The sequence below is a fragment of the Melozone crissalis genome, unplaced genomic scaffold (genome assembly GCF_028551555.1).
Source record: "Melozone crissalis strain CALT ecotype California unplaced genomic scaffold, PUWL_Pcris_2 ptg000042l_1, whole genome shotgun sequence".
Taxonomy (NCBI): Eukaryota; Metazoa; Chordata; class Aves; order Passeriformes; family Passerellidae; genus Melozone; species Melozone crissalis.
The window spans coordinates 19,210,997-19,226,890 of NW_026535820.1; the positions used below are offsets into that span (position 1 = coordinate 19,210,997).

The 15,894-nt window shown below is 37.2% G+C and overlaps 1 protein-coding gene across 1 annotated transcript in view; it reads left to right on the forward strand.

Annotated features, from left to right (window-relative positions):
* Nucleotides 1-5,521, forward strand: part of SMCHD1 (structural maintenance of chromosomes flexible hinge domain containing 1) — a 69,071-nt gene extending 63,550 nt beyond the window's left edge. The window contains exons 44-48 of the mRNA XM_054285180.1: nt 82-152; nt 1,031-1,202; nt 3,145-3,303; nt 4,040-4,163; nt 5,126-5,521. Of these exons, the coding sequence (XP_054141155.1) occupies nt 82-152; nt 1,031-1,202; nt 3,145-3,303; nt 4,040-4,163; nt 5,126-5,228 (629 nt within the window). The 3' untranslated portion in view covers nt 5,229-5,521. The remainder of the gene's footprint in view (nt 1-81; nt 153-1,030; nt 1,203-3,144; nt 3,304-4,039; nt 4,164-5,125) is intronic.
* Nucleotides 5,522-15,894: the final 10,373 nt, after the last annotated feature.

The window sequence follows — 15,894 nt, forward strand, 5'->3', positions numbered from 1 at the left end:
GATGTCTCAGAATTGACTTTTCAAAACTCAAGTTATTTTGCTCCAGAGAAATTTAATAGTTCAAAAATTTATGTTTTTCAGTGTTTGGTATGCTCTTGGGTGATACTATCATTATAGATAACTTGGATGCTGCCAACCACTACAGAAAAGAGGTTTGTTTCAATTTTTCATTAAATTTTACTATACAAATATATTGCAGAGCTACATATTTAATACATTAAAAACTTACAGTAATTTCCTAGTTTAATGCTGTGTTAGCTGTAAGTGTACTTACTGTCTGTGGGTCTCAAAGCCCTTAACAGTGAATGAAATGTCTGTTATTGACACTGACAAAATTACCTCCATTCAACAAATTCCATTATGTGAATGTTGCTATGGCACATGGGACCATGTTTTCAAAGATAAGCATCTTCAGTTCTGCTGTGTTAGTGTTAAGCACAGGTTCTTCTGTACTTTCCTAGTCACTCTGACTCATATAACACAGGAGTCTAAGGCACATGGTGAAATTTCAGGTCCACTTGACTAAAAACTTGATGTGAAATTTACTAGATGTCTTTGAGACCCATTTTATTTAGGTTTGATGGTACGTGTTTTAGCAGGCAAGAGTCTCTGAGGAAGTGCTGATACTGAGCACTTTTAATTTCAGCTTATGAGTTTGCTGGAATCAAAATAATGATTGAGCATAAGAATGTAGAACTGTACTGATTGCCACTGCTTCCTTATGCTTCCAATATATGTTGATAATCAGTTTTCCCAGGTATAGATCTATATTCTGCCTTCAGAGTTCTGGAAAATGTGAGAACACAAACCCAAAAAAACTGGTCTTCGTAATTATTGACAGTAATGCTTAATTTTAATAAATGTGTTCTATTGCAAAGCAAAGTCGTGACGTAATTTCATAAAATATGTTTTTCGTTAGGGAGCAAAGTTGCATTGCAGTTGAAAAATACAAAGGTTCACAACAGCATTGCTGAACGCTTAGATTTTCTGTGGAGTTACTAATTTATTCTCGATTTTTATACCTGTGCAGGTTGTAAAAATTACACACTGCCCTACCTTGCTGACTAGGGAAGGAGACAGGATTCGCAGCAATGGAAAATTTGGAGGCCTGCAGAATAAAGCTCCTCCAATGGACAAACTCAGAGGAATGGTATTTGGAGCACCAATGCCAAAACTTTACTCTACTATCTCTGCACAGATAGGTGGGTTAATGAAATCACAAACATACAAAACTTAAAAAATTATATTGCTTGTCCTATGCTTTTTATTCTCTGATATAATACAGAGAGGAAAACTTCAATTTAGCATACAGTAATTTTAAGAAGTAGGAGCTGTACGGTGTTCTGTTTATAAATTTGCCTTTTCTTAAAAGGTTATAGCTATTACATTTCCTGAAATAAAAAATTAAAATAATGAGACAATACCCTTTATTCTTAGTCTTATTAAAGGAGTATAAGCAGTAATAATCATTCAAATAGCCAGCATGAGAAGCTTGAGCTGATTGAATTCTGGCATCACTGAGACACAAGTTTTAGGTCTTTCTACTCTGGAAACACCATAATCAATTTAGAATTTCTTCTGTGCAAGTGAGCTCTATGAAACAGTGGTAGAAAAATTCATATTCTCAAGAGAGAATATCTCTTAAGTTACACTTTTTCCTATGAGATCACTTCCATTTCTTTATGTGCTTGGATTCTTCATTTTAGAATTAAGGTTAGAAATTAAGTTAGTAGATGCAGTTTCTGACATGTAACAACTGACCTGACTGATGAGTAAAAAACATTGAAAAGTCTTACTTACGAACAAGATTGTTCTTAAATACTTAACTTGAAAAAGAAAGGACATGAAGTTTATCCATGACAGTGCAATGGAGCATTGTGGGGAGAGAACACACATACCTATTAAAGTAACCATATATATGAAAAACTACTTAGCACTGGCCAATTGAGTAGGGGGGAAAAAATAAGGACTAAAAAGATCTTTTCTCAGCATTTTAGTAAAAATATATTATGCCTAGGGAAAACACAGTAAGCATGTCAATCACAGACTAAAATACACTGGGTTTAGCACACTTTGTCTATCAGCATGTTTTCAATTGTAGAACTCAATTATTACCCAATACAAATTATATTGAAATTTTTTATAGTTTAGTACTGGAGCAGTCGTGGTAGAAGAAAAGGGCATGTTTTAATTACACTTAGATAGATACTAGACATTTAAAGGAAAATCATAGTAAAATTCAATTTAAAGGACAGCATCTCATTACACAGGGCTTGTTTTGAACTTAATTTTACACTTAGCATTAGTTCTGACATGCTCTTTTTGAATGTTTGTAGGATAAAAGTTGCCAGTGTAATAACAGATTAGGCAAGGTACTTGTAAAATAAGCTGTACTAAGAGTCTGCAGACTTCTGTCAGTCTGCAGCAGCTCTCTGTGTGAGAGCTTTCATGCCATGGCAAACTTAAGGCCATTTAGTGTTCAGTTAAGCTTTGTGCAAGATACCTCATACTCCCCTGAAAGTAAAATGAATGAGTCCAGGCTAATATGCTTGAACCCTTCCTTTATTACTTGACATATTTATTCAGTGCCTGGATGTGGGAAAATTTTTTGTCTCATATGTTTAAAGAGGAAAAAAAATTGTCAACAAAATCCACCTTTGTTTATCTGAGTCTGCTTGATTAGATTTCCATAGTGGGACAGAGTGAAACTCAGTAAATGTTCACTTGGTCCACAAGGTGGAATACAATTCAAGTCAATAATACGAGCTTCTGCTTTGTGGCACTGAAAACACAACATGCTACAAGCACTTAATGTCATCAAAGGTAGAGAATTTCACTTGGAGCACACAGGCAACAAGAAGTGTACAGTAATACCAGTTTCCCACATCATTTTCAGAGCTTGCAGGTACTTCACTGTCATCTAAGATGTGGACTCGAAAAGAGGAGTCAAAATATTGGATATGGTTTTCTTTTTACAGTAATTTTAAGAATAGCCACTATAAGTTTGGATGCTTCTTTAAGTAGTGTTTTGAAAGGTATGTTTTCTTGTGGATTTATACATTGCCTAGTTTGTATTGGTAGCATTCTAAATCAAAATGGTCATTTACTTATTGTTCTGTGGTTATTGTTTTATTTCTCAATTAGATCTTCTTCAGCAATACCGTGCAGCAGTGATTAAATTTGATAGTGTGAATAAGGACCTGGATTTACATTTACAGTCATTGAACACTCCAGAAATGCAAAAGAGAAAACAGGAACTTGCTGAACAAGAGAAAAGCCTCAAGCTAGTAAAACAAAAACTGGGTAGGTTATTGTACTATAATTTTCATGTGCTATAGGAAGAGAACAGTTAACTGCAACCAGATGTATTTTGCTTTTACAAAGTAAGAAGTTCAAACTATGAATGTAAATTGTTAACATTAATTAGTAGCTTAGAGATGTCACATTTTAAGGAAAGAATAGAAAAACTGTATGTGGTAGTATGATGCTGTGGATATTGCCTAGAGCAGTACTGCCCTCTATTGTGTTCAGATAGTAAGAATGTGGTCAGTCTGTATCTTGTGAACATGAAACTGTGATCTCACTAATAAGAGATTATATAACTATTACTGTGGCTGGCCCCGTGCTATGGAACATTGGCATGCTTTTTGAAATGACTGTGTAGTAAAGAGCTGAATTGCTTTTGCTAAGGAAACACAATCAAAACATTGTGCTATAAAAAGAAACACCCTGGAGTCTGCAAGAATTGTCTGTCTGAGTTACAAAATTTTTTTATGCCAATATCAAATAATATTTTAAAAATCAACATTTACTCTGCAACAGTTATAAATAAATCATTTTAACTGTCATCTTTGAACAGTTATAAATAAATCATTTTAACTGTCATCTTTGAACTCTATTTTAGATATAACGTAACCATAAAATTCATGACATTTTTAAAATCTTATTTCAAAGGTTTAACTCTATTGTTATAGGACCCATTTATAACCAGCAGGTTTAATTTTTCTGTTATTGGTTCTTACCTGCAACTTTTTTGTAGGTATGACTCCTGCTTTATCAGATAAAGGTGCTGAATCGTTACTTCAGCCTATAATTTTGGATATATCTGACACCCCCATTCCTCCCAAAAGAATGAGAAGAGACACAGTGAAAAAATTGTACAGGTAAGTGTTTTCTGAGTCTAGTAATTATTTTCCCATAATCTGAATTCAAAACCAAAACTAGTTTATTCGTATTTTTAACATCATATTTGTATCTAATAAGCAACAATTAATAGAGTTTGCATAAAGCTGATTTTCAAGATAATTTTTAATTTCTTCTAAAAGTTTCTGCCTCATTTAAAAGTTAAATCTCATATAGAGATTTGCTTACTAATTCTAATTCTGTTTCTCTTTATGAACTGATGATTATCTTTGTGCGCCACATTCCCCATATTTTCTGGTATATTCCACACTGTTACACCTAAAACCATTTCAGATGGCTCGGTCTGTAAACTCTTTTAACGTCTGCTGTCAAATACTGGATAGATGAACACAGGAATAATTATTCTTATGTAATAGAATCATTCTTACACTATTTTTTCTAAGTAACTCTCTGAGGTGAACTGGTGGTAAAGTGTTTTACCCATGCATCTGTTCTCATTCCCTCTGTGCCAAGTGTTTGAACACACACACAAAAATTTGGGAAATCCGTATATCTGTATCTTTAAAGTAACATGAAACTGTCTTAGCCATTTCTCATGTCTCTCCTCATGACTACATCATTGTCTTTGCTGAACTATGGTCATTTTTCTGAGATTATTTAAATCTTAACCCAGTACTGTTCTGTGAATCTCAGAACAAGTGTTCACTATATTGCTATGTCTCCTTATTTTTTATACTTGTTACTGTTTTAATTTTTATCTACATATAAAACTAAAGTGGTTATGTAGTTAAACTGATATTAGCCTGTTGCTATTCTTCATTTTAAAGAAATAAATACAGTAATAAAAAGCTGTGTACCAATATGGGGATTATATTGTTTATACTTGTGGGAATTCTATGCTATATAAATATTATATATAGATATATATATCTATAAAAAAGAAAAGCTTTGTTTATAAGCCACTGTGCTATGTTTTGTTTAGCTCAGAAGAATGGATTTCCTCTACTGCAAAGCAGCAGCAACAGCAAGAGCTGCAAATGGCCCCTTCAGAACTTAATGGAACTCCACGGAAAAGAAAGGCATAGACTGATGAGACTTGCTGGGAAAAGCTGTGTATGGAAAATGTGAATACATTCACTTAAAGGAAATACTTATGCGGTATTACCATTACTCTGAAGATTTTTATACTGATAGAAGATACAAATGTATTTCAGTTAGTAGGAACAAAAGTGTAAGTATTTAACATTGATAGCCAAAGTTTTGTATAGTTAATTTTCATTTCTAAAAGCTTTCAGAGTTTTTATGTTCGTGTGTGGAAAAAAAAGGGTTTTAAATATATTCTTTTTTATTTATGAAAATAAAAGATCTTTGCAATAAAACTGCTTCATTACAAAACACTGACAATACAATCGCTTGTGTTGAATAGATGGTGTCATGAAATGAGATTTTAATTTAAAAAGCATCTCAAGCTGTCTTGAGGAAGATAGTCAAAGGTCGCTTTAATGATCTGCGTTGCAAAGATTTTAGTGATCAAATGATCTGCATTGCAAAGATTTTAGTGATGAACAGGGCAGAAAAGGATCAAGCATGATTGAAGACAGAATTGCAGCGAGAGTCAGAGCAAGCGGCTGAAAACAGACTTGATTGAAAGAAAAAGATAGGGCAGGAGTAGGAAGCTAAACTTGAAAAGTACAGTAGTTACTAGTTGAGGCCCTGTGAATAACATAGGAGACAGTGTTCAGGGGTGTGGACATGTGGGTTCACATCTGCCTCAAAGAATTTCTGCCTCGGAGTGGATGTTGATACCAAATCTACTGACCTGTACTCTCAGCAACATGCATTTTATATACATACTCCTTTTCTGAAAAAGGACTTTTACTTAAAAAGACATGGTAGTCTCCTGCTAGAAGTTTTAGACTGCTGATCACTGGTGCACCTCTCTGTGACAGTTCTAATGAAATGAAATTTCTCCAAATTAAGGAAAAATAAAGCAGTGTAATTTTTGGTTGAAGGTTTTCCAGAGCTTTATGCTTTAAAGACAGGTTAAACATCAAATTATCCTACTCTTAAAGCAAATAAATACATTCAAGTAAACATGTAACACCAGCAAGAAACTAAGCTAGCCCTACCTCAGCCCTTTTTTCTGTTTTTTTTCTCTAAATTTAGACATCAAGACTTGAATCAGGTAGCCATCATGAAGGGTTTGCCATGTAATAATTTGTCCTAACACAAGTTACCTGATTGTACTTCTTTTAAATGCATTTATTTTAATTCTGACATCTGCCTAGCCTCAGTCTCCAGCCTCTGGATAAGACCTTGAATCTTACTGGATTAAATATGTATTCGTGCAGAAATTTAATCCAGAATTGGATTAAATAAGTATTCCTGCAGAAATACGTATTCCCGTTGGAATTCATCTCTTGCATTTGGTAGTCAGTGTAGGCACTACTAGCATCATGTGATGGATCTCCCTGGTGGAAGAGACAAACACAAAATTAAGTATGGTTTCCAGCATTGTGCAATAGCTATCAGAGATTTCAGGAAATTTCACCAGGGAACTTCCAGGATTTTCCAGCAGAGTGATGGCAAGTTACTACAGTGCAAGTCACTGCTTTGCAAAGCTGTTGAGTGCAGCTGATTTGGTCATGACAACAAATTGGAGCTCTGAAGGTGTCAATTTTTTTTCCTTTACCCACTCTTTATTCTGCAACAGAGCAGAGCAGGGGCCTCAGCCATGCTGGGCAGTGTTGTGTTGTCCTCACTGACTTGATGTGGGGCTGGTGGAAATCCATGCAGGAAACTGGGAGAAAGTGGTTGTGGTTTTGGTCTGGGCCTGCTTTTTGACTAGCACGCAGGGATGCAGAGACTGCCTGTCAGGTGAGTGGGACTGGACACCCCCTGTAACCCAGGGAGGTAGGTTGGATGACAAATCCTTTCTGCCAAACCACACTTGTGGTGTTAAAGCCCCACCATCAGTATCATGGCCCTGACTCTACATCTCTACAATCTCAGTATCACCAGTACTTCTCTAGCCATGGGACTTGCTCTGCCTCCTCCAGGGCCAAAGTCCCCTTGTCAGCCAGAGCTGCAGGTCAGGGAAAGAGCAGTGAGAGGGAGGGAGGAAGGGATGATGCCCAGGGAGGAAAAGGGGGGCAGGGAACCACTGCAGGGTGTTGCTATGTTACTGCCACAGCAGTAGCCTGGATGAAAAACATGCATTCCAAATGTCCATTGAGACATTGTGAGACTGTAGCAGTGTAATTACTGGAAGTTTTCTGCTGAAGCAATCCAGAGTAGGTGCATATTTGATTAAGTTAGCATTATATTGCTATCCTGAACTCCATTTCAGCTAAGCCTTTAAAGAGATTTGCAGTCACCATTGGTGAATGGTTCATTCTTCAGTTGGTCACAATGGGAAAAGAAAGATAAGTTGCTTGTTTTTTAACACCGAAGATATCAGCTGCTCTAAAGACTTTTATTATAGTGCATTGCTGCAGTTATGGTAGTGTTATTTTGTGGATATTTAATAAAGCATTATTAAGGAGCTATCATTAAAACATTATCTGTTTCCATGCACCAACGTTTTCTCCCAAGAAATTCTGCTCCCAAATTGTTCTGTTTAGGGGTTTGTTTTTTTTAAATACTTGGGGAACAAAATCTATTAAAGTTGCATTTCATGATCACAGAGCAAAGATAGGCAACCGTCACAGACCATACCTGCAGTAAATTCCTTTTCACGTGCCAGAATGCAATACACCAGAAGATATGCCCAAATCACTTCCAATGTTTTCTTTTTTAAAAGTCATTTTGCTTATTATCTAGGAAGTAGAACATGTCTTACTGATGGTAGCAGTACCAGTATCAGTAAAAAGCAGCTGTTTGCCTCCCTTTCTGCCTGTGACTCAACAGGGTGTATTCAGGGATTTTGACATTCCTGCCACACCAGATCATCTTCCCACAGGAACAGGCATCGTTTCAGGTTCATAAAAAGTATGGACTTGTGGATGTGCATACACACGCCAAGTTGTATATGTACATGTGTACATATAGTTCCTCTAGTCTATATTTCCATGGACAAGCTCTTCCACACCCACCATGACTGTGGAAAAATTCCAAGAGAGCTACTGTGTTGCCTGGATGTGCTTTAGCTGCTCCTGTCCCCTATCTCTGCCTCTGTGGCATGTCTTCTCTGCTGTGAAATGGTTCTAAGAACAGAGAAGCCCTAGCTTTAGCAATGAAAACTGACTTAGAAAAGGTACACATGTAAACTAATTGAATGCAATTTTATTTTAATCCAGCCTATATATAAAACTGGAAAATTTTCAGTTTTTAGAGGCAAAAAAATACAGTACTTTCAATTTGTAAATACATAAATTCCACAAATTTTATAATATATGTTAATGGATTCTTACAATTCTCACTAGCTTTTATAGGACTCAGTATTTATGAGGGCTCTAAAGAAATCCCCACTCACTATTTTGGGGTTATTATTTTACAGTAGCCTTGCTCTTTATGACTACATTATTTAGGCCCTGTTTGTATGCATATCATCAAGCACAGCTGAACTTTGCAAGAGCAATAGGGCTGCTAAGACCTTCCTTCAAAAAATTGAAAATAAGTACAACAGCAAAACTATGTGTTTCACTGTCTTACCTAGGAACAAATTATGAAAGATTTTTTTCATCTAATAACACAGCCCAAGAATCTTTGCCTAAATCATATAGTATTCACCCTTTTTAGAAAATGAATGTTACTGTCTAGTTACTGAAAAGACATTTAGTGGGCTCTTATTTCTTATTATTCACTCCCTCTTTATCCCTCATCCTGCAACTTTGGTAAATCAATTAAACCATATCATGCAGCAAATATTGCAGTCAAGGCTGATTTCAAGAACAGAAAATTATTTTCCCTTAGTGTACTTAAAAGTTTCAAAGAATGATGAACCAACTAACTGCAGCAACCTCTGATTCATCATTTTTCACACACACAAAATAAATTGGTAGATTAAAAAGTTACTGCATAAAAATCAGAGCTATTGAATTAAAAGTTGCTGCTACTTTGTTTAATGGAAAATGGGAATGATCCCAAAAACTTAAAAGTTAACTTTCCCCAATAAACAGCTAGTGAAAACAAATGTTGCATATTAAATATAGCTCCTGCTTTTAGGCTGTTCTTATAAACAAAATATAGTAGAGAAATGAAATGGCAATGTCATAAAATTAGCTAAAGGCTGCCTTACAAGAAAAGGGAAAGGTGGACTGTCATGTTCCTGCCCTGTCTTAATTCCAGGAGCCTGTCTTTGTAATTAAGGGTCTCTCAGCATGTGCATGCTCCTGGGTGGTGGTATATTAACCTAAACTAACTGATTCAGAAGATGCAGATCAAAGGTCCAGCTCTGCTCTACAAACTGGAAGAGCTGGTTTAGCAAGAGGAAGATTCATGACAGCCTGAGGAATGCAGTGAAAAGAATTCTTCTGAAACAATGGAGGAGGCTATTCTACAAGTTGCTCAAGAGTTTCATTTCTTCAGAAAAGAAAGAGAGTCCTGGGGCAATTCTAGGACGGAGACCGGAGACCATCCTGGGAAAAGTGAGAAGGGATGGTTGGAAGTCTTCTTCATACTAAGGACTTCTGGCAGATGCAGTCATGAGTAAATTTGGTAATGCATGCCAGAGCTAACCCAGCAGTAATGGGAAGTCAAAGCAGAACTGCTGAAGTGGAAGCACACTGAGGGCTGGGTCACAAGTGAGAGGCCTCACATGCTGAAATTGAGCCTGCTGCTGTTGCAGGTAATTTTAGAGAGAGCTGCCTTCAGTGTAACAACTTCATCTTGCATCATTCATACCTGAACTGACCTGAGACATACGACACAGCTGATGGAGTCAAACTGCTGCAGGAGCATGATGAAAATGGAGACTGGTAAGATCAGTTAGTGAGTTGTGGTGTGTTGTTGTTGCAGTGTGGTGTTACACAGACATGTGCAAGCTTGCATTTAATCACGTCCTTCACTGGCATTTTAACCACTGTTTTGAAGTTTGTAAGTACATTCCAAGTGGAGAGCTCTTGGATGCCAAAGGCAGTTTGTTGTCATGCAGAGTTTGAAAGGAAAAAGTCCCTCTGAAGGTGGGTGGTCAGACCAAGACTGATTTATCCAGTTGGTCTCTGGATGGCAATTATATCTTCCTCCAGAACTGAGCCCTTCTAGGAGTCCATGTCAGAGCGTCTGAACTGTACCAAGATCTGACCATTCTTGTCCTCCTTTCTCTGGAAACAAATACTGGGAGGCCAGCCTCAGTGCTGGCAGAGTGCTGTACTTGTCTCATGCTGCTCAAAGTCAAAAGAGTCTTCTTCTTCTTCTTAACTGTTCCTGGAATAAGTTTGTGGTGCTGGTAGAGTCTCTCTACCCTGCTAATCTTTGGCCCCCTCCTGTGCCAAGATAAACAAGATTCAAAGATAAGCAAGAGTCCCCAGAAAAGTCCAAATGGAGGAGTGTGGGCTAGGGAAGGGAGCAATAAGAGCACAAGGAATCAGACATATTTGGCTTGGATCTGAAATTTTGCATCTCCCAAAAGGAGGCTTGAGAGTTTGTTAGGCCTCTGTTGTTGGGTGCTTCCAAGACCGAAGCAGTTTGGGATTAGACATGAAGCAGCTATGGAGGCTACTGGCACATGACTTGAGAGTCCCTAGGAGACTCGGCAGTGTGGTAAGAATTCCCTACAACTGGATGCTGATGGCACAGGGAAAATGAGCAGAAAGATGGAAACTGCTGGAGTTGCCAAAAATAGAATACCAGGTAAGCGTGCAAGGAGTAGCAGGAGAGTTGACCAGTCTATCAGGACAGATGGACACATCTACCAACCTAAGAGGGAGAGATTTATGGCAGATTAAGGACTGTCTCACCAGTGCAACTCCTGAAGCCTGACAGGTAGGCATGGATTCAGGATTCTAGTGAACACACATTACAAAACATCTTTGCAGTGGACTTGAAACTTATGCCAAATACCCTGTTCTAGACGATTTTATGGGTTACTTTTCCTCAACATTGTGATCAGGTAATTTCCCTGGGTTGGTGAAAGGTCATGAAAACAGAACTAATTTTAAAAAAATGGTTTGGTGATAAAATATTTTTCTTGTGGGAAAGAAAGCACTCTGAATTTTTTAGGCTTTGTATCATCCTTGAGGTATTGTATCACCATGAGGTATTTTGTGGCTCCCAGAGCCATCTAATTCCCAGTTACTCAACCACCCACCGAATCACAGAGTGGGAACATGTGTTCTAGGCTATGCAGGCCCGAGTCGTTTTTGATGTCAATACTTTTAAGTATTAGTATTTTCTAGAAAAATAAGCAGGCTTGAATATACACAGATCTACTTCATAAGCTTCACATATAAATTGCCAAGTACACTGGAGAATAGTTGCTCCATATATATTGATACACTGGTTGTTAAATGCCATAAATACATTTTAAATGTTTGTGTTGAATTTTTTCCCTGAACTGCTCTACTTTCTCTGATCTTAGAATTGGAATATATACCACTTCTGGTGTTAAGAAAGATTGGAAACATTATTTTAACCAAATGTGTTGAAGTGCAAATAACAAGTGAACTTTTGAACTCTCTTGCATTCTCTGAGGATCTGGAGAGGTCTCTGCCAGGCTTGGAGAAAGAGCTGAACATGGATGTTTTGTTAGAATTTTGGCAAATATAGTTATCTGGAATTAGCATGGTTTATTCAGATTCCAGCTTATCACTTCAAACTAGATTTCTCTTTAGTAATAGTTACTCAGTTTCTCTTATGAAAGTTTCCTGTATGTAAGAGGGTAATAGCGACCCTGTGTCAAATGCATGATAGCATTATCAAAATAGAGGAATTTGGGGTCAAAGAGTTTGCTGGTTAGCTCTGTTGCCAAGACTGACTGTTCCAGATCCTTATAAAGACATGCTGATACATTGGTGTGATGTGTCAAGGACCTGATGATGTGGAACATTCTCCATGACACCACTTCAAATGCAAGCCTTTCCTTTGTTGAAAAACTCTCCTGCATGTGCAGAGATTGTATGCAAAAAATAATAATAACAAATATGCCATCAGGGGGGAGCGGGGGGGGGGGGGGGGGGGGCAGGAGGAAGGGGATGGGGCAAGAACTGGAAAGAAATTTGGTGTCCTTTTCCTGAGCTGGAAAAGCACAAAGCATTCAGTGTTCTGCATAAAAATGCAATTTTTTGCAATACATTTATAGTACAGTTAGAACTTTGAGAATCAGAACATTTAATAATTGTTACCTGATTCTCTTGTTCTCAGTTTTCACATGTTTCAAAGTCACATCTATCATTTTTAGGTCTGCTCTGTCTTTGGAATGTATTTGCCACATTTTTAATGGACATTAACTGAATATCTGCCTCCACTCTTTCCAGTTCTTCCGATTCCTGGGAAAGAAGGAAATTTGTGAGAACATTCCTCAGGTTTTAGACAATGCCAGTTATTGCTCTTGGAACACTTTGACAAAGCAACTACACAGAGAGATACAGAAGTAGTAAAATCCTGTTCAAATTTTCACTTAGGTGAAAAATAAATAATGCCATCTCAGAATCCATACCATATAAAACTTTCATCTGTATGATTTCTCCTGTCAGCTTACCTTTTCAAAAACAACTGTCTTCTATATATTATATATATATATAATATATATTTATTTATTTATTTATTAAAGGTTGAGAAATGTTTGAATAGTAAAAGGAAAACCAGACTCTCTAGTGTGAAAAAATGAGTTATCGGATTGTCTTTGCCAAAGGATCTAAAACTCTCTGAACATTAAATGCTGGATGTCACTTCATAAGATTTTTTTTTTCCTTCCTAAAATTCAGGTTGAGTCAGCTGGTATAAATTTCTCTAAGATTAAAATAAAGATGATTAGATAGGATTCATTGCTGTAGGCAGAGAAGCAGTAGATTTCTGTGTGAGCTGCTGGCTGTTTTGTACTGCTGGACTTGAAGCCATTGGATTACCACCCTTGGAACACAACATTGTGGCTCTTCCAGTATCCATTTGTGTACATGATGGTGATGGCAAGTAAATTTGATCTGCTCATCATTGACTGTTAAAGTGGCAAAATTTGACTGCTTTGGATGGTATAACTCTCATTTAATAACCTGCACTCAAAGTTAAGTTTTGATAACCAAATGCTTTCTCTCTTTAATAGAATAGAATATATATATCAGAAAAATATCCAAGTTTAATATATCAGAAAAAGATCCAAAGTTCCAACAATGACTGGAGAGCAGCTGCATATGGGTCTTATCTTCTTTAACAGTCTGGTCCTCTACTACACTGGATCAAAGTCTTACTCATAGGCAGAAACCATCATTCATTTAAATGTGTACAATTTTGGCTGCTTCAAACATCTGTGTTTGCAGCAGCAGCAGGAACCCACAGAGGCCCTGCACCTTCAAAAGGCCCAAGCCAACCTTGTCCTTAACAGCGGTGAGGTTTTGCTGTCAGTGTAAAATGTTTTGTAACCACTTTTTGCCAGTTGAAAAACAGGACCAGACCCTAGAGACAGTCTGTAGAAAACGATGTCTTGTTCCCACCCCTGGATGTGTGTCCATCCTATGTTGCAATGTTTGGCTGTGGACTTCTGCTTCCCCCCCGCCCCTTTTTTTTTTTGTTAACTGCCTGAAAACAAAAGAGTATATCCATGCAAATCTAGGCTTGAATTTTAAGCTAGCTCCTCACATTAAAATTGCTAAAGCCTGGAAAAAATTATCAACATTTACGTGTCTCAGAAGAGTTTTGCAAGTCACCAAGAAATGAGTCAGGCATGAAGTGGTGTCTGTAGGTTGAGGGGGTGACTGAAATGCAAATACCCAGTTACCACAGACAGAATTGAGGGGAAAGAAAGAGTCTCACTCCAGTAACTTAATCCAGATATATGACCCTTACCAGAGAAAGTTTACAAACAAGGAAAATGAAATAAAGTAATTGTAAAGTAAGGTTGATTAAAGAGTGAAGAACTTTGATTCCATAACTGTATAAAGAATCTAAAAATAAATAAATTAAAGTCATTGTTGCCTTTCAATGTGCCACATAGCAAATAGTGCCTTAAGGTAATCTGTGTTGCCAACTCCAGACAGCAACTCCAGAGGACTGCTGAAAGTCAGAAGCAGTTGGATAAAGACAGTGAATTGCTGCAAAGCACTAACAATAAAAAAAATAAATCAGGAGACTGACATAAAAGTCAGATTTGAAAATGATACCATTATTTGTACTTTCCTTTTTGTTTTTGAGTCTGTAAGACAGGTTTGAGTCAAATTTTCAAATTGCTCTCTGCAAAGGAATGCCAGAACTAACTTTCTCTTGCAATACAATCTGGAGTGCTCAAATCATGCTGGAATTCCGGGAACTGGAACTTAAATGAAAAAGCAAAATGTAGATGCTGCAATACTAAAAAAAATGTAAGGACAAATGAAGAACAGTAGGTAGATAAATTATTTTTTCTGCCTCAGTTTTTAAAGAGAACACTGATGTAACAAAATACATCCTGTAATCTAACAATGATAAGTCATTCCTTCTCCATTGAGATTTCACTGTTGTAACTTGTAAAGTCCACTGAACTTAGCAGACCTCTCTAGGAATAAAGGTCTTGGGAGCATTCCCATTTTTTCAAGGGAAAAAGGACAACTCATGCATGAGGCAGTGAAGTTTTGGCTGTCGAAGGATACACTCAGTGAAGTGGCTCTTTGTGAGTTATCTAAATCTCTCCAGTTATACACAGCTGATATTTCTAGACATTTGGCTTAATGTTTCTGCTCTGGATATGGATGTCTTCTCCGTGAAGGAGAACTGTCCCCATAATTTATGTTAATCTTCAGCAGTACACTACTTGCAGTGAAATTGCAGTGTAATAATTTGCACTGACTTCCCTGACCTCCAGTTAGGAAATGTCCTACTGTGCTTCAGGCAATTTATTTTCCCCTAGTGCAGTTTAAAAATATGCCTGCAGTCACAGCTCTGTGACATTATTTCTCTATCAATGACAAACTTCAGGGAACAGCAGGAATGAACTGGTGAGATTTACTAATTGAATGTTTTCCTTCGAGTGGCCTGTTGTTGGTAATGCTGGAAAACTGCTCAAACTGAATATGTAGACTGAGAAGAAGCAAGGCAGCTTCTTAATGATTGTCCTATTGCTCCAAAATCAAAACTAAAAGAGCAAAATAGTAGCCAATGTATTTCTAAACAGCAATGACACATATAAGCTTTTAATTTCTTTCAGAAAGAGAAACACGAAGTGAAAGAAAAGACTAAAAACCCCCTCTTCTTTTTCTGCTTTCTTCCCACTCCCCGCCCCTCCATCCTAACCTCAGCTGCCATATGACACTTGGTGTGGGTGCTGTTATTACTGGAATACAGGGATTTTCATCTGGCACAGTTAAATCACTTCCCAAATTAAAATAGGCAATCTCAGCATATGCAAAATAACCTGTATCTACAGACCTTTTGCTGGCTCTAACACTGTTGGTGTAATTGGAGTGGCAAAATTCCCTGTAGAGACCAGGCCTCAGCACAAAGCTTGAGACTGTAACACTGAAGACAACAGAGTTCTGATTTTGTTCATATTTTCTACCATCACTGACAGGTACCTATAAAACAACAGAATTCCTTCCTTAAGGAGGAATTTCTCATCCTAGAGCAGTAATGACTCCACCATGTTCTTCTGTAAATGGCTAAAGGGAAGAAAGAGAAAAGCCCATC